This window comes from Drosophila albomicans, chromosome 4 (genome assembly GCF_009650485.2).
Source record: "Drosophila albomicans strain 15112-1751.03 chromosome 4, ASM965048v2, whole genome shotgun sequence".
Taxonomy (NCBI): Eukaryota; Metazoa; Arthropoda; class Insecta; order Diptera; family Drosophilidae; genus Drosophila; species Drosophila albomicans.
Genome location: NC_047630.2, coordinates 1726214 through 1749370, shown reverse-complemented (window position 1 = coordinate 1749370; position 23157 = coordinate 1726214). Strand labels below are relative to the sequence as shown.

The window sequence follows — 23157 nt, the reverse complement described above, 5'->3', positions numbered from 1 at the left end:
TTTATTCTACAAATATACCGTAAAAATACTAAAGTACACCTAAGACAATATTTAGGATATTGACATTGTAATACATTCAAAATATACCTTGGAGTACAACATATACAGTACACATAGTTTTCCATACTTAAGTATTTCTTAATTATTATCTGAAAAAATACTAGCTTTAAAATTAAGCTTGCTATTGGTTTTTTATCGATTTGCGGGGGCGGAAGTGACCGTGGCAAAAATTGGAAGCAAACTGGATCCGCGTCCAAACATAACAAGTGCTGTCGAAAATTATAACTCTATTTCTGATTTGTATACCATTTTAAATATTACCAAATTAAGTACAAATACGAATTGGGCGTTGATTCACCTTTAAAAACATTATATTTAAATTGGTTTTATCATTCATCAAATTACAAATAGATTGTTAATCTCTTAGAGATAAAAATATAAACGATTAGGCTGACCATTATTTCTATAATTTTTCGAATCAAACTTTTTGTTTTAAATCGCACTCTTGTTATATATGTATTCTTCCACTTTCGGCATTGTTAATAATGAAAGTGAATGCGCAGATCATATTTTTTTTATAAAACCTATCAGCTTTCTAGCTCTCTGCAAACGCTCTCATATGGTAGTAAGCATTATTACTTTTGTAGCAACCAATTACAACTTTGAAATTTCTTTAGGTTTGCTTTATTTATAGTACACATGCTTACACAGTTATACAATTTATATGTTTTTATTGGATTGCATAAACATACTATACTATACAATAACATCGTGTATTGTGGCAGAACAAACGAATTTCTCTGGGCCTTATTCCATGATCTTTCTATATATATTTATATATACATTCATATATAAATTCATTTTTTTTTCTTGCAATTTGATATTTTTATGTGTTTAGTTTTTTTGCCCTATCTCGCGTTATTTGTTATCTTCGAGTACACAATTATGCATTAATTGGTTTCATCATTGAATATAGAGTTGAAAAATGGATTAAGACTTTTCACAGCCACACCTACAAGCAATTATATTGTATTAAGTTACTTCTTTTTATATATATTAAACTCTTACCCTTGCCAGCGGATTGCTCTTTTGAGTCGCGCCAAATACACAGCGATTCCTTCTGTATTACATAACCATCGTAAAGCTCACCAAATAATTCACTTAATAATCCTAAAAAGAGAACTATACTTGACACAAGATTTTATAAGAAATCGGATTTACCAAACCTCTAGGATGCTCCAAGCTATGGACAAGGAGCTGCACTGCATATAAGCATTCAAGTTGTAGGTCATCGTTGGAATCAATATAACGTTGCAAAACTGGTATACAAACTTTTTGAAAAATTTCAGGTTCAAGCTTATAACTATGTTCTTTATAGACAATTGCAAAGTTACAAAGAGTTTTAGTCAAGCCTCTAATAAAAATTTTATCGGGAACAACTATATTGCCCTAGAATAATAGATATAGAAAAATATTTAAGATTTTATGATCAATAAATTAAAATAGAGACACAACTTACATTACTGTAATCAATGACGCAATCTGCAGTTGAACCTTCCTTTATTAAGTGTTCAATATGTTCTATCACATTTTCGATGTGCTTCTCCAAGGACATGCGTTCTTCAATCACTGGTTTTTTCAATTCACTCTCGACGTATTCAAACCTCTTCACATACAAACGTATAATGTATTACAAAGAAAATTTAAAGAAAGGAAGAGACAACTTACATTGGATTCAATGAAATTTTTCACTTCGCTGTCAGGCATAAAGTCAACCCAACGTATGTTAAACTTCTTCCACATGTTTCGAGTAAAGTTAGGTCCAACTTCCCGTGTACAATATGTTAAGTAAGTTTTAAGGAAATGTTTACCCTCGCAAGATGGATTATCTCGTAGATTTTTAGTCCACAAATCAGAGAGTGTCAAAACTTTCTTTACTACGAGAGGACCTACAATTATAGACAAAATGATTGCGTTGTTGAAGTGCATTCATGTACCAGATGATGTCAAATTGGCAAGTAAAATGACTAGAATTAGTTTCTAGCCACCCTGTTCTGTTTCGGATAAATAGCGTAGATACATACCAGCAAATTGAAGAACATATAACCATAAATCTGGAATATCAACAATTAAATCGTTTGCATACTCGGTAAATTCTTTGTATGCAAGCTGAAAGTGCTCGACGGAAATATAATTTTCCTGGATAAGCGTCGCAATCATATTAGCTAAATATCGCCTGTACTGTTTATCAACATTCGCTAAATGCAAATAATCGGTAAGAATATAGAACAAAAAGCCACAGCGTTGTTGTTCCGATATCCGTTTGAAACATTCGACTACCGTTAAAGTGTCCGTTTTCTTAGATGTCGTCGCCAGATCGATAAGATCGGAGACGACTGATTTAAAAAGCTTCAGGTCAGTTGGGCGTGGTTCAACAAACACCGCTTGTGGCGCAACATTTCTCGATTGCGATGCAGAATTAGATATAGATGATGAAGCAATTGATGAAGGCAACTGATGATCGCTGCCTCTGTAGATGCCGCCAACGTTTCCGGCGTTATTGTTGCTAAGAGCGGTTCCCATAGCCTGTTGGAATATGTAAGCATTAGTAGGCTATATACTACGTACTGTTAAAAACTTTTCTTGATTGACTGTCACTAACTCACTAAAATATTAATATAAGATAGATTGTGCAATAAATCTCAGCTGGATATAAATTTTTAATCATATAAAAGCAATTCGGTATTTTCAACAATTGTAATTTTAAACTTTATAATTTTGAATTTTTCAAACAATGTTGTTTTTGTTCAGTTTTTTGTTTGTCTCTAGATCTATATTTAATGCATAAAAAAAACGAGCTTAGAATCATGTGTAACAATTATTTTTTCTTTATGCCGCCTGCACAACTCAACCGTAGCTTGTGCTCAATTGCTACATACCCGCTCGCCATTGTAAATAAGTAAAAGCTAAACAGTGCGGTATTCATTTTAAATAACGTCAAATTAATATACCATTAAAAATGTTAAGAATATGCCATGGAGCTCAAATCATACTAGTTTGTCATCAAAAACAAACTAACCCGTATTAAGTTCGTGTTTTTTCCCACACATACAGAATTTTTACAATTATTATCTGATCGCAAACAAATTTTATGAAGAATATTGATATTATTGTGTGTATCAAAAATTAATGGTAAAGTACCAACTTACTTCCCTTAGGTCACAGTGTCATTGTCATTTGACCTGCACGCATAATCTTTGGTTTTTCTAACATTTCTAACATTCCTGTATAACATGTTTTTTTGTTTTAAAATCCACTACATAGATTTATGACAAATTTTAATCATATTGTTTTAAGTATTTCAAAAAATGTCGAAAATAAATGTAAAAATTATTTTGATTTATACAATTCATCTTGATCTAGATCTGTAATGTGAAACTTACTCTCCAAAAGTCATCTTTTTTATTTATACTAGGATTCAAAAAGTAATACCCTATTTAGACCAAGCGTCCGTTTGAATGATAGGGGTGCAAAAGTAAACAAACTTAGGCATGAAGACGATGAATTATGCGATACTGTATCGTTAATTCATTGAATCTCCGCACCCACTTATGGAATTATGCGGCGGAAGGTTGTAATTTTCCGAAATTTTCAATGATGCAGCCCAGTCTAGTCCTGTATCGCTTTTATTCAACAAATGATATTGCGTTTCATGTTGTGCGCTTATTTTTTTTATAAATTAACTTGCTTTAACACAATAGATCGATTTTTAAATTACATTTAAATAAGTTCAAAAGGATAGTCAATTATTTAATTTAATTTAATTTTAATACATATGTACATACAAATAAATACTTAATTTTACCTAGTGCCGCATCAATTTCCGTATTTAATAATAATTTATTAAATTTTTCTTCTATATTTTTCATCTTCTTGTTTGTTTTCAAAGATGATTGTCTGGGTAAGAAATAAGGGAAGCTACACAAAAGTATGTTAAAACATAATCGCAAACTAATAATCTTTATGATAAAAAACCAATTGAAATAGTTTCAAATCTAAACACGTTTTAAAAAGTTCACTATATTTGTTTTTGTTTCGTATTAGTTAACACGCTGAGTTAAAAGTTTTCTATTATAACATAAACTGCAGTTCGCTGGTAAAAACACTTATATTAATTTTGACTTGTGGTTCAAAAATTGACTTATTACGCAATCTATACTCGTAAGTTAGTTAACACATAGAAAAAATAAATAAAAAAAAAACATACCTTGTTAGAAAGTCTAGCAGGTGGCACCTGTTGTGTGTACTTGGAGTGACTAGCTGATTTTTGTAATGAAGTCGAGTTAAGCATTCCACCGCGGTTTTGAGAGTGCTGCTGTGCAACCCGTGACGAAGAATTCTCCCGCGATCCCTGTGACGAACCAGTTCTAGAGTGGATGCCTATGAAATGAAATTTTTTATTTTGTGCTAAACAATTAGTAATTATAATCACTTACCTCGGTCGTTATAACGATCTCTCTCCATGGACCCCTTGTTATAAGATCCCTTATTTCTGGGTCCACTGCGATCACGATCACGGTCGGACATGTTTTTGTCAATGAGAGAAGAAAGTGCAGCAAATGAATTTGACGGTGTTGTGGTTGGTGTTGAAGATTGTCTGCTAGCATTATTCCAAATAAATTGAGATACTCCTCCCATTTTTTTAGTATCCAAATTCTGATTAAGTTGTAATGTCTAGAAGCATAGCAAGTTTTATATTAGTAAACACTTTTACTTATTAAACTATCGGATAATAAAACGATCGAAAAATACATTTATTTCTTAATTTTGCGTATCACCTTCTCAATTTCATAAAAAGACTTACCAGACCTTCCAGTTTGTTGCTATCAACTGCTTGAGAGCGACTACCTTTGCTAGTCTGCACATGCCACGTGTTGTCGTCATTGTTACCATTGGAGTGAGCACTGTTAGCTCCTCCTCCACCACCACTATTCGAATTGCTATTTCCATTGTTGCTGTTGCCGCCTAATTGTTGATGTCGTAGATTGCTACCTACGTCAATGCGTTGACTATGACTGCCACCATACCCTCCACCAGTGGATCGTCCATCAAATCGACCATTACCACGATCGTCACGTTTACCACCTGGACCACCAGCCTGGGGTCCATTGGCACTTGAGGACGATGATGATAATGAGCCACTATAGTTCATATATTGTGCCGATAGCTGTTCATTCTTCGCTTCCTTCTCAATTTGTCCCATGGTTTTGGGTGCCTCATTTCGGGTCGATTGCCATTTGTTTTTGCGCAAATCAATAACATCCTGCAGCATAAAACGCACTCGCGAACTGACTTTGGCCCCATCTTTTTCGGTTTTGGATGCAATCGACTGCATTTGTGATATGGATTTCTCAAGTGAATAGCAACGACTGGAAACCTTAGAATTCACCGGTGTTTGCTCAAATTTCGCGCCAACAGTCGTCAACAGTTTACATAGGCATTCGAGCATATCCTCTGAATGCGGATTAAGCAGTGTGTCGATGCATGAGTAAATAATTTTGCCCGTTAGCATAGATATTTTAAAGAGCTCCCCAATGAAGCGAACAGTGCCACCAGAACGACGTCGAATTTTACGCTCTTCTTCTTCGAGCAGAGCTTCCAGCTCCGCCTTCTCATTTGGATCTTGACATTTTTTGATTTTATCTACAATCGGTTGAAGTTTCTTCTCTTTGGCCGTGCTTTGCGACACATTCTGTGTAAACTCGCGCTCTGTTTTATCCAATAAAGCATTTCGAAAATGCTGCAAATTTGTTTTAGTGCCACTTTCCATTCGCTCGTCGCGCGCCTTCACCTCGCTAATTAGCCGATGGCACAGTCGAGCATAAGAAACAGAAAAATTAGGCTCGTCAATAGCTTTCTCAAACACGAGTACAATCACCTCATCCATTTTATCGGGTGTATCGATTTTCAGCTTGATTATCTCTTCGACCAAAGTATCAAATCGCTCTGGCGTTAGTTTATTAAGAATACCACGGACGCGGCGCACAAGTTCATCTTTCTCATGACTGTTCTTATTGTTGGAACCCTCACCAATGTCAGTGTAATCTTGTTTATTGTGGGTTCGCGGACGCCAAGCATTTTCAGTTTCATTGAGTTTGACGTCTTGGTTAAGCGACAGATTCACATGGATCATGCCCTTCATGCTACTTCTGCCCCCCGCTTGCACACCGGACATGGAAACATGCGATTGTTTGCCTACGAAATTGCCACCCATAGACTCGTTGTTACGATTACCACCTCCTCCAACTACACCCACCATTGATTGTACACGCTTATTGCTGTTGTTATTGTTGTTGCGCATAAATAGTGGCATGAGATTTGGATGCGGTAGTATTGAAACATTTTTGACTTCGGGTTGGACACGTGACGCTTTCGCTTCACGCAACAGCATCAGTTGCTCACGATCATATTGTTTTTTGCCACCCGGATTACTGGGAGACCATTGATCTTTGTTATAATTAATCAACGATGTAGCAAATGAGGATGAAGACGATTCTGCGCTGGAGGCGGATGTGCCGATCAATATTCCTTCCTCTTCCTCATTTCGCTCTTTATCTTTCAATGCAATACTTGGTTGTATTACTTGTGTTGCTTCAGTTGTTGGTGCAAGCTCTGCTGCAACAATATTATCCACACTCTCAGCAGATTGTTCTTTAACTGATTCAACAATATTTGATTCTCCTTCAGTCTGTAACAAATTTTGAGCACGATCAGTTTCATCAGGGTAACTTTCGTGAGAGGTGATTTGATGGGGTAGCGATAAAGGCATCGTCGAATCATTAGTCGTCTGCCCAACAAATCCATCCACTACTTGTGAAACATTTTGTTCTATCATATTGGGCATGTTGGAGACATGGTCGGAAATTTCAGCTACTAGATTCTCAGATGTTAGTTGTTGTTTTAACGATGATACTTCATTTCTATTTTTAGCGGAATCGTTTTTGGGATCGACCTCAACAATATCAATCTGCTCAGGCGACATGAACTTTGATTGTGTTTGCTGTTGTTCTTGTTGGTTTTCGAGATGCGATTGCTCCTGCAGTTGCGAATAATTATGCTGTTGATGACTTTGAAGTGCAACAGATTCTGTTGGCTGTTTCTTGGGCTGTATACTACTCTCATTCGTCGTCGTATCAATAGCTGTGTTTTCTTCTGCCGCAGCATTATCCACTTTGACTAAATCCAAAAGAGAATATACATGTAGTTAAATATGCGAATTTTCTTAGTAATTAATATTGATGATTTTTCATTTACTTATACCTAATGATTGTTTTGGAATCAGAACATTAAATTATTTGAATCGAAATTATTGTAAACAATTTATTACATAGGTCGAATGCAATGTAATCACCATAATAATAAAATAAATATATAAATATAATATGAGAGAAATAAAATAAAAATGAAAATCGTAGTTTTCCAGTTTTTTAGCTTAGCAGGTGAGATTATATATAATATAAGAATACATCATAATTATAGCAAAATTTTGCTTAGTAATAAAACAGCATTACTTATAAACATTTATATTTGCAACATCAAGCAAGTAATTCAAAAATTAAAATTAAAAAATTATTGAACATTTTTAAGAATTGGAGAAATTCTTTTTTAAAACGCAATTTCGCCTATACTATTTGTGTTTGGCCAAATTTAGGTCCGATGATAAATTGCTCGGTTTTACTTCAAAAACAGCGGAACGCGAACTTCACGCGTTAAGATGAATCCGATGATCGTTAGAATGGCATTATACCAAATCTTTAATTTTAGACATTAATAGTCAGATCCCGTACCAATAGACATTTATACATACAGTGGCGAACCAAATTGAGTGTATGTTCACGATTCAACATTTTCTTTTGTTTTATTTTTATTATATTATTCTTTATAGGCAAAAAATGAGGATAGAGAAGAATTCGAAGAGTTCAAAAGTAAAAATAGCCGCATAAACCCAATTTTTCACGTTTGACAAGTTTTAATAACTAAAGTAATATTAAAAGACCTTTATTGGAAACAACATTTCTTGAGTGGTGTGGCATGCTGTCTACCAATTTTTTAATAATAGGGTTTTATAATTTCACTCCATTTGGGTTGAACCCGCTTCCAAAGGTTGTCCATGCGTCATGGACCCATTTTTACACGATTGACCAAAGATTTTTAATTGGATTGAAATCGGGACTTTGTGCTAACTACTTTATCAATTTAAAATGTTGTCTCTTTCCATTCTTTTGAGATTTTTCTGTATGCTTCGGATCCCCATATTGTTGAAAAATAAATTCGTTTTCCGAGTAAGTACATTTCTCAATAAAATTGGGAAGATTTATCTCCAAACTTTTCACCCTATTTTCAAGCTGCTAAAAAAATTTATTCGAAATTTTTTGTCACATAAATGGGGCAATAATACTGTCCGTGAAATATATACATCAAAATTTGCAAAATTTCTAATACATGTCTATAGATAAACGTATTTTTGATCTGTATTCGAGTTAGCTTAGCCTTGTTTGGTTGCATATGCACCGACTACTCAAATAGGTACATCTTAGCGATCCGAAGAGACAGACGCCTCAAATGTTGTATTTTTAGTTTATTTCTTTTTTATATTTTCTATATCACAGCAGATGTGCTCCCAAAAAATCCACAACCAATATAAAACTCTTAATAGTGACACTTGAATTTTGTTGTAAATTTATTGACATCATTATTTTTTAACTTTTTTATTGTGAGCAATTGTCATTTGGGTACGTGTATACGCTTGTATGTATTACTTTGAGCTTGTATTAACATCTTTGTTTTATTATTATTATTCTGTTAATCAAGGTTACCAAGGTTTTACTAAAACCATTTTTTATTTGTGAAAATAAGATAAGCACAAAAAGAACAAAAAAATAGTACAAGGGAGTCTACGATTTACTTCATTGAAATTTGTTAATTTGTCATATGTGGCCTGATTAATAAAAATTGCAATATTTTCAGTATCGTTCCTTTTGCCATTTAAAAAAGTTATTTACACAAAAAAATTTCCGGAAAAAATTTCGATCACGTTTTTTTTCGCAAAAATGACTTACGAGAGTTTACCCAATATGAAACATACCCATAGGTAGATCAACTATAGATAATTCTGTCCATTATAGATTTCGCAGCAATTTTGGCAATAATAAAAAAGGATTTACATATATATATATATATAAAGGTCATTCGTTAATTGATGGAATGGTTCCCATTAAAAGTAAATTAACCCAATTGTGTAGGTGAATTCATTAAATGTGTCTGATGTGCTCGCAAAAATATATACATAAATAATATCAACATGAAGTCTATAGAAATCTGTTCTTCTCTACTTCTAGAATACTCAATATTTCTTTTCTCAATAAAGTCGAAAACATGTCCCTCCCGTCAATCTATTTCAAAGTTCTATACATAGACAGCTGATATTAAATCGCAGCAGTACTTTTAAATGGAAATCAGAATGATCGCGATCAACGAACGACGGACCGACCGCGGTTTGAGTAGGGAGCAGGGAGCAAGCAAAACTAAAATCGTTTCTGTGCAAAACAAACAGTAAGAGGAGAAAGCGCCATAAACAAGCTACTATAACAGCAAGTTAGCCTTAATATCTCAGGGCTAAAGCAAACGTGAATACCAACACAATCACACACAATTGTATCACTCTCGCAACTACACCCAAAAACACGTGGTGATCGTGTGCGGAAGCAAATGAATGAACCAAAACAACTCTGCGCATATAAGTAAGAGAGATAAAGAGAGAGAAGAGCATTCAATTTTATTCTTTCTTAGATAAGCTCCTACGCATGCGGTTATACTAGAATAAAACGATATGAGAACAACCCTAGCCATTTCATCTTATCTCTCTGTTATTTACATACGTGTTAGTATGCATGCTTATATTGAAATAGCTAAACATATCAATGAAATTAGCATAGAAAGAGGAATGACACCTCTTCGAGAGCATAACAAACAGTTCCAGACAACTTAAATTAGATTGGTTGAGAAAAGTGGTACTACAGAGCAAATAATAATCAGTATTGATATAATTTTCTTTGTATGCCATTTGTAGAAAGTAAGAATAAATCAGATGAATATCTATATACCGCTGACATGGCGTATTACGAGTATCTGTGACATAATTGATGCGAACATGACTTAAATATTCTATTTGTAATGTTTAATCTTAAAGCCAAAACTGGGTTGAAATCTTCTTTTGGTCTGATGGACAAATGATGGACAAAGCCTTGTAAACGTTTGCTAATTCCAAAAAGCACAGTTTTGTGAGTCAGTCAGTCAGCTTTCCCGTAACGTAAGTCCTATTGTTTTTGTTTTATTATTTTGATGAAGATTTTAAACAGAATTTAAGTAATTAGCCACAATATTAATCAAAGAATTTTAGTTGCACCCAACGTGATAAAATAGTTTCCGAAATAACAATCATTTTTAATCCGATGGGGATTATTTAGATCAGTTTGCATAATTTTTAAACGTAATAATATGTAAGTAAATGAGCGAACACTGATCTCCGTAAAGAATTGTTTCTCTAACGGAAACGGCGTTATCAAATCACTCGTAAACGCTGATCAAAATAAGTAAGAAAGCTACAGTTGAGTGTGCTCGACTGTGAGATACCCGCTACCCATTTTGAATAAAAGCCCAAAATATTCCGGTATTCAAAACATACCGAAAATACTGCAAAAATACTAAGAATGTATCAAATGATATATTTGGTATATCGATATAGTACCACATTCAAAATATACCATAGACGGCACAATATACCAGATATTTAGCCAAAGCAGCTAAGACCCCCAGTAAGTAGTCGTTTTTGCCCATACAAAAGTATTTCTTTAATAACTCCACAATATTTATCTGATCGCAACCAAATTTTCAGAAATCATACATACTATTGATGTTATTGTATACACCAAAATTCTAGCTTTAAAACCACGCTTGTTACTCGATTTTTATACCCGCTACCCATAGGGTAGAAGGGTATTATAACTTTGTGCCGGCAGGAAATGTATGTAACAGGTAGAAGGAGGCATCTCCGACCCTATAAAGTATATATATTCTTGATCAGCGTCAACAGCCGAGACGATATAGCCATGTCCGTCTGTCCGTCTGTGTGTCTGTCCGTCTGTGTGTCTGTCCGTCTGTGTGTCTGTCCGTCTGTGTGTCTGTCCGTCCGTCCGTATGAACACCTAGATCTCAGAGACTATAAGAGATAGAGCTATAATTTTTTTTCGACAGCATTTGTTATGTTTGCACGCAGATCAAGTTTGTTTCAAATTTTTGCCACGCCCACTTCCGCCCCCGCAAATCAAAAAAATCGAATAACAAGCCTAATTTTAAAGCTAAAGCTGCGAATTATGGTATATATAACAATTACTATAGTAGTTATGATTCCTGAAAATTTTGTTGCGATCAGATAAAAATTGTGGAAGTTATTAAAGAAATACTTTTGTATGGGCAAAAACGCCTACTTACTAGGGGTCTGAGTTGCTTTGGCCGACAATCTGGTACATTGTGCCGTTTATGGTATATTTTGAATGGTGTATTATATCGATATACCAAACAAATCATTTGGTATATTTTTAGTATTTTTTAGTATTTTCGGTATATTTTGAAAATGATACCGCAATATTTTGCCTTTATTAAAAATGGGTAGCGGGTATCTCACAGTCGAGCACACTCGACTGTAACTTTCTTACTTGTTTTGATTTGAGGGGGCGGAAGTTGGGCATGGCAAAAATTTGGAACAAACTTGATCTGCGTGCAAGCATAACAAATGCTGTCGAAAAAAAATTATAGCTCTATCTCTTATAGTCTCTGAGATCCAGTGTTTCATACGGACAGACGGACATGGCTAGATCGTCTCGGCTGTTGACGCTGATCAAGAATATACATACTTTACAGGGTCGGAGATGTCTATTTCTACCTGTTACTTACATTTCCTGCCGGCACGCAGATCAAGTTTGTTTTAAATTTTTACCACGCCCACCTCCACCCCCGCAAATCAACGAAAATCGAATAACAAGCGTAAATTTAAATCTAGAGCTTTTGTGTATACTATGATAAGTAAAGAATTTATGATTTCTGAAAAGTTGATTGCGATCAGATAAAAATTATGGGAGTTATTAAAGAAATACTTTTTTTGTATGGACAATACCGCCCACTTCTTATATGCTTTGGGTGACAATCTGGTATATTTTGCAGTCGATAGTATATTTTGAATGTAGTACCACCTCAATATACCAAATATACAATCTGACATGCTTTTACTATTTTTAAATATTTTGTGGTATATTGTGTTGATAAATTTTGAGAATATTACAACTCAAACATTTATTGAGTAACATTTATTTCTTTCAGTATCTATAGCGAAATCATTTCTGCGTGTTTTCTCTGTTGCTCATTGTATTCCAATAGTGCTTCGAATGCTTAAGTAATGGAGTTATTGGTGTGCAAATTTGGTTTCCTAATTGTAGAACACTTACATTTCTTTGGTTTATGATTTATTGTATTTTGTTATGCCGATTCTATAGCGTATATGAGATTTTGATAGTTTATCATCTTTAAAAAATTGAATTTTATATTTTAACATTATTATTTTAGGCAGAAGGAGAAATCTCCAACCCAATAAAAGATATATATTTTTATATTTTATTATAGCTACAATATGATTTGGTTGCGATCAGATAAAAATTGCACATATTGGGATTAATTGGGAATATGGATAAAAAGACCACTGCTGCATCTAAGTTGTTTTGGCTGACATTCTGGTACTGGTATTTTGTACTTCATGGTATATTTATACCCGCTACCGATAGGGTAGAAGGGTATTATAACTTTTTGCCGGCAGGAAATGTATGTAACAGGTAGAAGGAGGCATCTCCGACCCTATTAAAGTATATATATTCTTGATCAGCGTCAACAGCCGAGACGATCTAGCCATGTCTGTCTGTCCGTATGTCCGTGTGAACACCTAGATCTCAGAGACTATAAGAGATAAAGCTATACATTTTTTTCGAATGCATTTGTTATGTTTGCAAGCAGATCAAGTTTCTTTCCACACTGCGAATTTTGGTATATACAATAATAACAATGGTATTTGTGATTCCTGAAAATTTGGTTGCGATCAGATAAAAATTGTTTAAGTTATTAAAGAAATAGTTTTGTATGGGCAAAAACGCCTTCTATATTTGTATTGTATGTATACGTATATGTATGTACATGTTCCTCAATATTGTATTGGTAGAGTGCAAAGCATGTGCATGTTTTTTGTATGGGATAAAACGCCTGCTATGTATGCGTATACGTATATACGTGCTCGCCTATATTAGTATCTGTATGCATAAAGGGTTCATAAGTAATGCGATAGCTCTGGTGGTAGAGTGCAAGCCGAGCAAGTTGTGGTGCTCTAATTCGAGCCCGCTCGGGGTATAACCTTTTTTTTTTTTTAACCACCCGGTGGTGCTTACATGCATATTTCTTTGTAATATTTTGAGATTATTACAGCAATATTTTGCTTTTATTCAAAATGGGTAGCGGGTATCTCACAGTCGAGCACACTCGACAGTAGCTTTCTTACTTATTTTATATCAGTATAACATATATAAACTTCGGTAGATTTTAGTATTGTTTGGCATATTATTATACGCATAGTTCTTACTCGGACTGATTGATAGGAAAGGCGGGCATGACTATAACGCCTTCTTTGTTCACGCTGATCAATAATATAAATTAAGCAATTTCTTGATAGATCATTTTATTATATACCATTAGGAATCTTATACAAATAAAAGTAAAATTATTTTTGAAGTCATTAAATTGTATTGTTGTGATGTTGACAGACGTTGTGCAGATCCTCAACGGTAAGGTCGCGAAACTATGATCGTCTTTAATTATTGAGAGACCGTGAACGGAGACACATCAATGCGGTAGTCATTAATTCGAAGGCATAGTTTCCTCAATAATAATGCGCGCCTATAATTTCCCTAAGCTCGCCTGTTAGTTTACAAGTATTGAGTACCGCTACTTAGTCATTGTCGTACTTTGTAGTCAAATCATGTAACCAGGGACACAATTGGTCATGATTCAACTTGTCGGTACCCAGGAGAGAACTCTTTAATTTTGATATTTATCATCAATATTAATATTGATTGTGTCTACCTACATTTATCAGAGTTCATACTGACAGACGGACATGGCTATATTGTCTCGGCTGTTGACCCATCAAGAATATTTGTACTTTACAGTATCGGAGATGCCTCCTTCTGCGTGTTACATACATTTGAGGCACAAAGTTATAATACCCCATGGGTAGCGGGTATAAAAATGCGTTTAATATAATTTTCAGATACTCTTGAAATGGTGTACCCCTTCAATCTTGACTTCGTTAGCGACGAACAACATATTAAAATGTCGCATTTAAATAAAAGAATCCCTGCTTACTAATTAAGAAGTATTAATGATTATTAATAATTATTACCTACAGAATGCGCACGCTGTTTGCCAAGATTATGCTGGTCAGAGAAGTACAACATTTTTACTCTATTAAATTGTTTTTAACATGTGTTTTATTCTTTTACACAAAATACGCTATTTCCAGGTTTTCAATCGAACCCGATTGTAGTCTTCTCACTTGATTTTAATATATCAAAATAGCAGTGTATTAAAAATATACTATGAAATACAAAATATACGAATGTAAGCCAAAGCAATTAGCACCCGGCAACTGCACAAAAAATTTGACTTATCAAATTATTTCATTAATAACTTAGTTTTTTGTATAAAATATTCACGAATCATTAAGACGGTAGATATTTTTGAGTAGCTTTAAAAATAAGGCAGCTTTAGAATTACATGGATTGTAGGATTGTATATAGATTGATATGTGATAAGACTTGAGAATTATGCAGGACTTACCATTTGCAAATGTAGTAGACAATTCACTTTCATCTTTTGAAGCGACTATAGGAATTCTGCAAGTAAATGATTGCAATTCAATTAAATTGCCGTGGCTTTAAGTTCAAGGATGAGAAATTACTTTTAATTGGCTTACTTTTTGCTCTTGGTCTTTTGTGGAGTTGGTAATATTTCGACAGAAGGTGCATCGGACATGGCTGATACTACTGGGGTTTGACCCCCATCTTGGCGATGAGCGGAGATTTGATCTAAATAAAAGGTATTGTTAATAAGAAGAAATCAAATTGAAATTATGACATCGATGTTATACCTATTTTACACGGAACATTGGCCCTTGTTTCTAAACTGCCTTGAAGGACCACACCAGTAACAATTGATTCGGACTGTGGAGCGCATAAAGACATATCTGGTTGAACAACGGCGGCTAATGTCGCCGCAGGCACTTGATGTGAAACAGATATTTGATCCTGGTATTCGTCCGCAGTCGAATTATTCTGAAAATATGTATAAAATTATTCAATGAAAATTATGAGTTCAGTCCTTAATTATATTTGGGTAGCACTTACTTTATCCAGATCGTCGAGAATATTCTTTCGTGTTGCTGGATCAATAATCTGCAATCGATGTTGATGACGTCGTCTACTTGAAGGCGGCGCTTGTACCGATGGTGTTACGTTCGGTGTGAGGACACCAACACCTACCATTGGAGGAACACCTACTTGACCGGTACCAGTGCCACCGACACCGACACCGAGTACAGTATTTGTACCCGACTGTACTGCTCCAGTCAGTAGTTGCATTTGTGGCGATGACGCCCCTGGACCAGCCTGGACCAATGGTCCATTGGGACCTCCGGGCTGCACGGGCTGCATCGAATTGTTAATGTTTACGTTTGTGTTAACTGCTACCCCACTTCGTGAATGTGGTGGTTGTTGCGGTAATGTTGATAGATATGAATAGGGATAGTAGGAAATGGGTCCCGGAGCATATTGTATATGTGGTGCTGGAAATGTGGGTTGGCGTTGACTAAATGGAGGGAACTGCTGTAGCACTACATTTGGATACATTGCTGACATATGCACATGTCGAGCACTTCCGCTGCCACCGCCGGGACCTCTTGGAGCATTCGATGTGGGTGGAGGTCCACGAAATATTCCACCAGTTTGTGGATTTGAACGGGTGTTCCCAGAACTGTTGTTACCCGATGACACAAACTGTAATAACGACGATAGAACTTTAATTGTAAACAAATTGAACTCCATTACATATATATTTTTAAAACTATATTTAAAAGATGTTTTAACGTTGCATTTAAAATAAATTTTCAAAAAATCGGAAAAACATTAAGAATAAAATTTACAAAACGCTAATATAAAATGATTACGCAAATAAATACAAATATGTTTATCATCAATGTTATAGCTTTTGTGGAGGTATATTGTATCTGACAGTATTACGAGCAATTATGCGATTCAGCCTCAAACCCTCGGTAAACTTTACTTGAAGTATTTTGAGATTCAACAAAATGTAATTTAAACAAGAAAGTTAAAGTCGAGTGTGCTCGACTGTGAGATACCCAATACCCATTTGGAATTAAAGCAAATCAGTGCGGCATTAACTTTAAGAGGTAAGAGGCTTAATATAGTATTGTCGGCCAAGGCAACTGTCGTAAGTAGGCGTTTTTCCCCATGCAAAACTATTTCTTTAGTGATTTTTGTCTGATTGCAACAAAATTTTCAGGAATTTTAAAGAACATAGGCACAAACCATATAATACACAGATGCCTTAACTCTTGAAGCAAAACATATCAGTATTATTGCGACCCCAGAAGAGCCGAGCGCTGCGATTAGAACCACAGAGCGACTTTGGCTCATTTCGAAATTCACACGCTCAGTTCAGTCGTAGATCGAATTCGGAACGATGAGCACGAGCGTATTTCGTTGCGCTGTGCTTTCGTTTGTCTATATGCGTCTATGTAACTACATGCTCGCCTATATTGGGATGTGTATGCATGTGAAGTTTTCAAATGTTCATTGGCCTCGCAGATAAGCAGCACGTCAATTTTGTTTTGCCGCTACGAAAATCTCAAAGATGAAGACGATAACAATTGCTCGTGTCTTGGATGTTTGCAGTTAAATGGCGACTGCATAAGGACTGCGTTGGCTATGCTGATAGTTTGCAAGCCTAACATATTGTGGTGTTCGAGTTTGATTCCCGATCGAGAATACGTGTACATATTTTAGCGCTAGCTGCTTGTCTGCAAGGCAACTGCACGTTGCAAAACTTCAAATGCATTCCATATGGACCCACCAATCATATAAATATAGGCGAGCATGTAGTTTCATAGACGCATACGCTCGTGCCCATCGTTACGAATTCGATCCGTGAATGAATTGAGTGTGTGACGTACTCTGCGCACTGGATTCTAATCGCAGCGCTCGACTCTTTCAAGAGTTAAAGCTCTACATATGTATTCCATGGTTAGTGATATACATAGGTATCATTATATGTACCAAAAATCAAAATCAAAAAATAGTCTCTGAGATTTAGGTGTTCTTACGGACAGAAAGACATGGCTCTGTCGTCTCGGCTGTTGATGCTGATCTATAGTTAATCGGGTCGGAGATGCCCACTTCTGACTGTTACATACATTTTCTGCCGACACAAAGTTATAAAATCAAAGGAGCTTATATAAAAAAAAATTTTGATGGTAGGTTTTTTTTACTCTTATTTTCAGTTGAAAAGCATAATTTACTATAAGAAACTTCTTTATACCATATGGACCTACCAATCAAATAAACTATGGAGATTCGACAAAATTAACAAATCTTTTCACTCCATTGTTGCTAGTCGGAATGAGCGGACATTAACTTGAACGTAAAAACATACTAAGAAAGAACAAGTAAAAACATTACTACTTTGTGTTAAAGATATCAAAAATACACCCCAAGAAGGACGTTTGTAGCCCGTTGTCTGGAGCTTACATAGTTCCTAAAAGGTAGGTGACGGATGAATAGACTGACATCGCAATAAACCCTTCAAGGTTATTTTAAAAAGTGAACAAGTATATAATGGATCTTAATATGAATAAGAGTTCGTGGTCAAATCGATTGCTCCCACAAAAGGAATTAATTCACATAAAAATTGTAATTGTAATTAAATTGTACCAGTTATGTGGAGACATAATAATATCATACAAATACACTTGTGAAATAAAACAGATAATGCTGTACAAATTTTCGCTGATTTGTTTAAGTCATGTATTTTACCTCTTGGGTTGGTTGGAAACTACTATTTGATAGTAGATTACTGTTTTTATAGTCGAATTTCCTATTATCGATACAACTGACGTTAACACCATTTACAACGCCTAGAAGACCCTTGTCATGTAAAGCATAAGGTGGGGCACTAGAAGTGCCAACAGCGAGCCCATGCGAATTGGCCAATGTTATAATGCTTTGATTGTGATTACTCCCGTTAGCAGTACCGTTAGAGTTGACACAGTGCGTAGTACAATTGGAGACTATAGCATTGTTGCTTGTGGTATTGTTACCGGCGCAGCTTTTCGTCATATCTGATACAGATAACGCTGTAACGCTTCCCACAAAGCGACATTTCGAGTCGATGATTCCGCTGCTGGCGCCAGTCAATTGTGATGCCCTATGCGGACCGGCAAGATTGTAGATTGCAGTTGAACTCATCTCGCTGGTGTTGATTTGACAACTGTTAACACTCATTATGTTGCCGCCACTACAGATCACTGACGACGGCGATTGTTGAGATCCAACTGTGAGTGTTGGAGCCATCGACGGTCGATGGTTTAGCACATTTGCGTAGCTTTGCTGGGACTGTGACTGATTTTGTTGATGTGATTGTGCCTGATGTGATGAAGGCATATGAGAACTCTGTTGAGCATTTGTGGTTGTTGTTGTTTTTAATATTGATACAACATTGTATGCCTTGTTTATCTGAAATTGCGGCTGTGTTGTACTGTGTTGCGGTAGAGATGGCTGCTTTGAACCTGCAGCAACCGGTTGCATTGTTGAGGCATATTTTTTGTTGGTTTTTTTATTTATCGGCAAAATCTACAACAGATTGAAAATATTTCATATTGTCGTCGCTACATGAAAAACATATAGCAAATACAACAATAAATATAACGTAATTCAAATTGAAATACAAACCAAAAATAAATAAAACCAGCGACATAAACAAAAATAAGCAACAAAATTGAGAAATTTGGGAATAAAAGGCATCTACGAATCGAAAATGAGTGAACCATTGAAGTTAATCATCTTGTAAAACCTCTTTTATAGATTTCTTTCTCTTCTTCGAATTCTTCATTCTCTAATTCAAATCTTTGCGATTATCAAAAGGCTGGTAAATAGACAGAAATTATTTCTGAAGATTAAAACTTCGAATTTATTTAGTTTAAAACTTAAACAAAAAGAAATAATAACATTTTCTTCATTTGAAGACCGCGAAAAGCCAACTTTTTCGATAACAAACATGTTTCCAACTCACTGGAACATAGAACTTCAACAATTTGAAGTGGATTAGAATAAGATAACATATATCACAATATGGAAGACCTTTGAAAAATATCTCTTTATTTAATCTGCATATCAAATTTAATTTTAATTTTAAATTATTTTGCCTATTTTCTATAGGGGCGTAGTAAGTACAAAGTAGGGAATTTTTTTAAACCGAGTTTTCAAAGCCCTTAAAGTAAATAATTTAACAATTAATTTTCTAACTATTCGTGATTGCTAAAGAACTACTGATTTTTGTTTACTTATTGCATTTAGAAGTCAGATGTTTCTTTATTAAGATTTGAAATTGAACGAAAGGAAATTAAAAACAAGTATAAAATCTCAGAAAAGAAGTTTAGTTCGAATCAAAATCAACATAATATTGAAATTTTTCAAAGCAAATACTTATAATCAAATAGTATGACTCAACTATTCTAAAAGTAAAATTCTTTTAGTAATACAGAAACCTGTATTTTCATAAATAACGTCTATTACAGTATCAAAATCAATGAATTTTAAATACAACTCTTAACATCAAAGTTGTACCAATAATAAAAACAAAGTTGAAATTTCAAAAAAAAAAAAAAAAAAAAAAATTGTAAGTTCATAAAAAAAGTCGATTGTGTCCGACTGTAAGATACCCAGCACCCATTTAAGTCTAGAAGCTAAGTGTAATTTATATTACTAAATAATATATTTTAAGATTATGATGGGTTTTTTGTGCGTGTTAACAATTTGAAACAAACTTGGTCTTACTGCAATGTCAGCAAGGATATAAGACAAATGGTAGCTCTTGATCTTATGTTTTATTGGTTTTAATCCTCATACAGACATATATGGTGTATCGTCTCGAATGAAAACGCTGAATTGTAATATACATTTGTACTACATACATTTACCCCACTGGGTTGCGGGCTTACGATAGGTATAACTTACTTTTGATACATTGCCAAGCATTATTAAGAATTCACTTACCATATTTTGGGGCTGCATGTTTCTTGAAATTTCCGTTTGTGTTGATAAATTTGTTGGTGAAGGTCGCATAACGAAAATCTCACAATGTTGTTAAAACGGCTCGGTCCGTTTTACATACGTAGCGATCGGGGGCGAATTATTACCCGCTGACAATGCGTCAAACAACCATTTGAATACTACTTCAAGAGATGACAAGTTAGTAGACTCTATGATTGGTTATTGCAAGCTCACCTAAAAGAATTTAGCAGTTTGATAATATGCCAAAGACTGGACCTGAAATTAAGCAAAAATATGAAATATTTATCTATGTATGTATGTAGTTGAGATTAATAAACACTGTTATTATGATGTGCACGCTACACATAAATATATGTGACGCACATACATGCATACACAATAAATGCTGCTGAGGTTTCGACTCATTTGTTGCAACTTTTCCAGCACATGTCAAAAAGTCCTGACAAAACACTTCACAATCATGCTTAACTCTTCACATTTGCCGACGTTGTCGTACATGCGTGCAAACGCAACTTTCAAATTAAATGTGGAAGACATGAAGAAAAATTTAGGAAAACAACAACCAATGCAAATATGCAGCGTGGTGATGCGTTTTTGAATACTTTAGAACTTGAAAATATATTGCAGGTGATCAACGTCAACGATTTGCACTATGTGTACTTTTATATGTCATCATGTAATTTTACTTTTTTTACATTCGACTCTGCAACATTTGTTACCTGCAGCATTCGACGCTAGATTGACAAGCAATTGTATATGTACTGAAGACAACAACGTCTGCTCCAAACAGTAAATGTGGTATATTAGTTAGTTAAGGTATATTCGCTTTTAATATGTTAATTTTAAAAAACAATTTATTTCTACAATTTCATTCCACATGCAATGTGCTGTGTGGGAATGGTGACATCGCATCGATATTAGCGATATCGAAATCGTATTGAAAATCCAAAGTTGATTTTACGATTTCGATATACTGTTTCCACATTGTTGATTATTAAATAGTCGCAAATTACCGATATTACCGATAGCACGAAGAAATTAAAAATATTATTCGTTATCGAAATATTACAAAAAAATTGTAAAAAATCAACTTAGTTTTCATGTTTGCATTTTAAATTTAAAACGATTCCTAATACATGCATATATGTTAAATAAGTTTCGACTGTATTTTTTATGGACCACTTTAAGGCAACGACAAAAATTATGAATGTGCTGGGTTCCGATTCCAAAAATATCAAATTTGACGGAGATTGACTAAATACAAATATTAAAAAAGAAGTAATTGTACATTTTCTTGGTTTTTATTTTGATAAATAATTAATTTACATATGCATGTATATTTTGAATTTAATTGTTACTATTAATTATTTAATGTGTGCCATCCACATTGCCTAATATTCTGAATGTGCTGGGTTCCGATTCCAAAAAAGATCAAATTTGACGGAGATTGACTAAATACAAAAATTAAAAAAGAAGTAATTGTACATTTTCTTTGTTTTTATTTTCGATTAATAATTAATCGATCTACCGTGATCTCACTGTTCGAGCTGTTATTGGAATCGAGTCAAATCGAAGCGGATAACGAGGATTTTCTTCTTCGTCAATATACATATTTTCACCGTTCTGTCTTTGAAGATGTACTCTTAAAATACTTTTTATTATTATTATACCCGCTACCCATAGGGTAGAAGGGTATTATAACTTTGTGCCGGCAGGAAATGTATGTAATAGGTAGAAGGAAGCATTGCCGACCGTATACAGTATATATATTCTTGATCAGCGTCAACAGCCGAGACGATATAGCCAAGTCCGTCTGTCCGTATCAACACCTAGATCTCAGAGACTATAAGAGATAAAGCTAATTTTTATTCGAAAGCATTTGTTATGTTAGCACTCAGATCAAGTGTTTCAAATTTTAGCCACCCCCAATTCCGCCCCCGCAAATCAAAAAATCTAATAACAAGCGTAATTTTAAAGCTAGAGTTGCGAATTTTGGTATATTACTATAGTAGTTATGATTCCTGAAAATTTGGTTGCGATCAGATAAAAATTGTGGAAGTTATAAAGAAATACTTTTGTATGGGCAAAAACGCCTACTTACTGGGGGTATTAGTTGCTTTGGCTGACAATCTGGTATATTGTGCCGTCTATGGTATATATTAAATGCGGTACTAAATCGATCTACCAAATATACAATTTGGTATATTTTTAATATTGTTGCAGTATATTCGGTATATTTTGAGAAAAATACCGCAAAATATATTTCTTTTATTCAAAATATGTAGCGGGTATCTCACAGTACACTCGACTGTAGCTTTCTTACTTTTTTTTAAAGTAAATATTCTGATTATTATTTTTATTCTTAGTTAAATCGTATGCATAAGGAAGGCGTTTGCTGTTAAACGAGGAGCAACAAGAGCCATAGAGTACAAAATGAAAGCTTTTTGGGAATGGAGCTTTAGCCATCATCTCTTTACTTTTGCTCTTTACTGTTGTAGGGTTTTTTTTAAGAGCGGCCTATGCTGCAAATTTGACCTACGAGTGTGTATTTGCTGCTGCTGCTTTGAATGCTGCGACGTTTCTCTTTAAGGTCCATTGCGGCTGCTGCAGTAGTGCTTGCGCTCCTGAAAAAGGCCATCCA

General features: G+C 34.6%; 1 protein-coding gene across 4 annotated transcripts; it reads right to left on the bottom strand.

Annotated features, from left to right (window-relative positions):
- Positions 1 to 353: 353 nt before the first annotated feature.
- On the bottom strand, positions 354 to 21430 carry LOC117573140 (eukaryotic translation initiation factor 4 gamma 3). Of its 4 annotated transcripts, none has more exons than XM_034256070.2 (17): positions 21236 to 21430; positions 20730 to 20771; positions 20499 to 20677; positions 18261 to 19076; positions 15558 to 16205; positions 15302 to 15485; positions 15128 to 15239; positions 14992 to 15047; positions 4865 to 7236; positions 4497 to 4734; positions 4268 to 4440; positions 2085 to 2586; positions 1729 to 1949; positions 1520 to 1666; positions 1227 to 1449; positions 1069 to 1170; positions 354 to 1012 (listed from the first exon to the last, which is right to left on the bottom strand). In XM_034256070.2, the coding sequence occupies exons 3-17, from the start codon at positions 20565 to 20567 to the stop codon at positions 951 to 953; spliced, it is 5925 nt and encodes a 1974-aa protein (XP_034111961.1). In that variant the 5' UTR covers positions 20568 to 20677; positions 20730 to 20771; positions 21236 to 21430; the 3' UTR covers positions 354 to 950. The 4 variants fall into 4 exon arrangements, with proteins under 4 accessions (XP_034111961.1, XP_034111960.1, XP_034111962.1 ...); XM_034256069.2 differs by having other exon boundaries at positions 20499 to 20674; XM_034256071.2 differs by lacking the exon at positions 18261 to 19076 and having other exon boundaries at positions 20499 to 20674; positions 21236 to 21428.
- Between the last annotated feature and the right edge of the window lie 1727 nt (positions 21431 to 23157).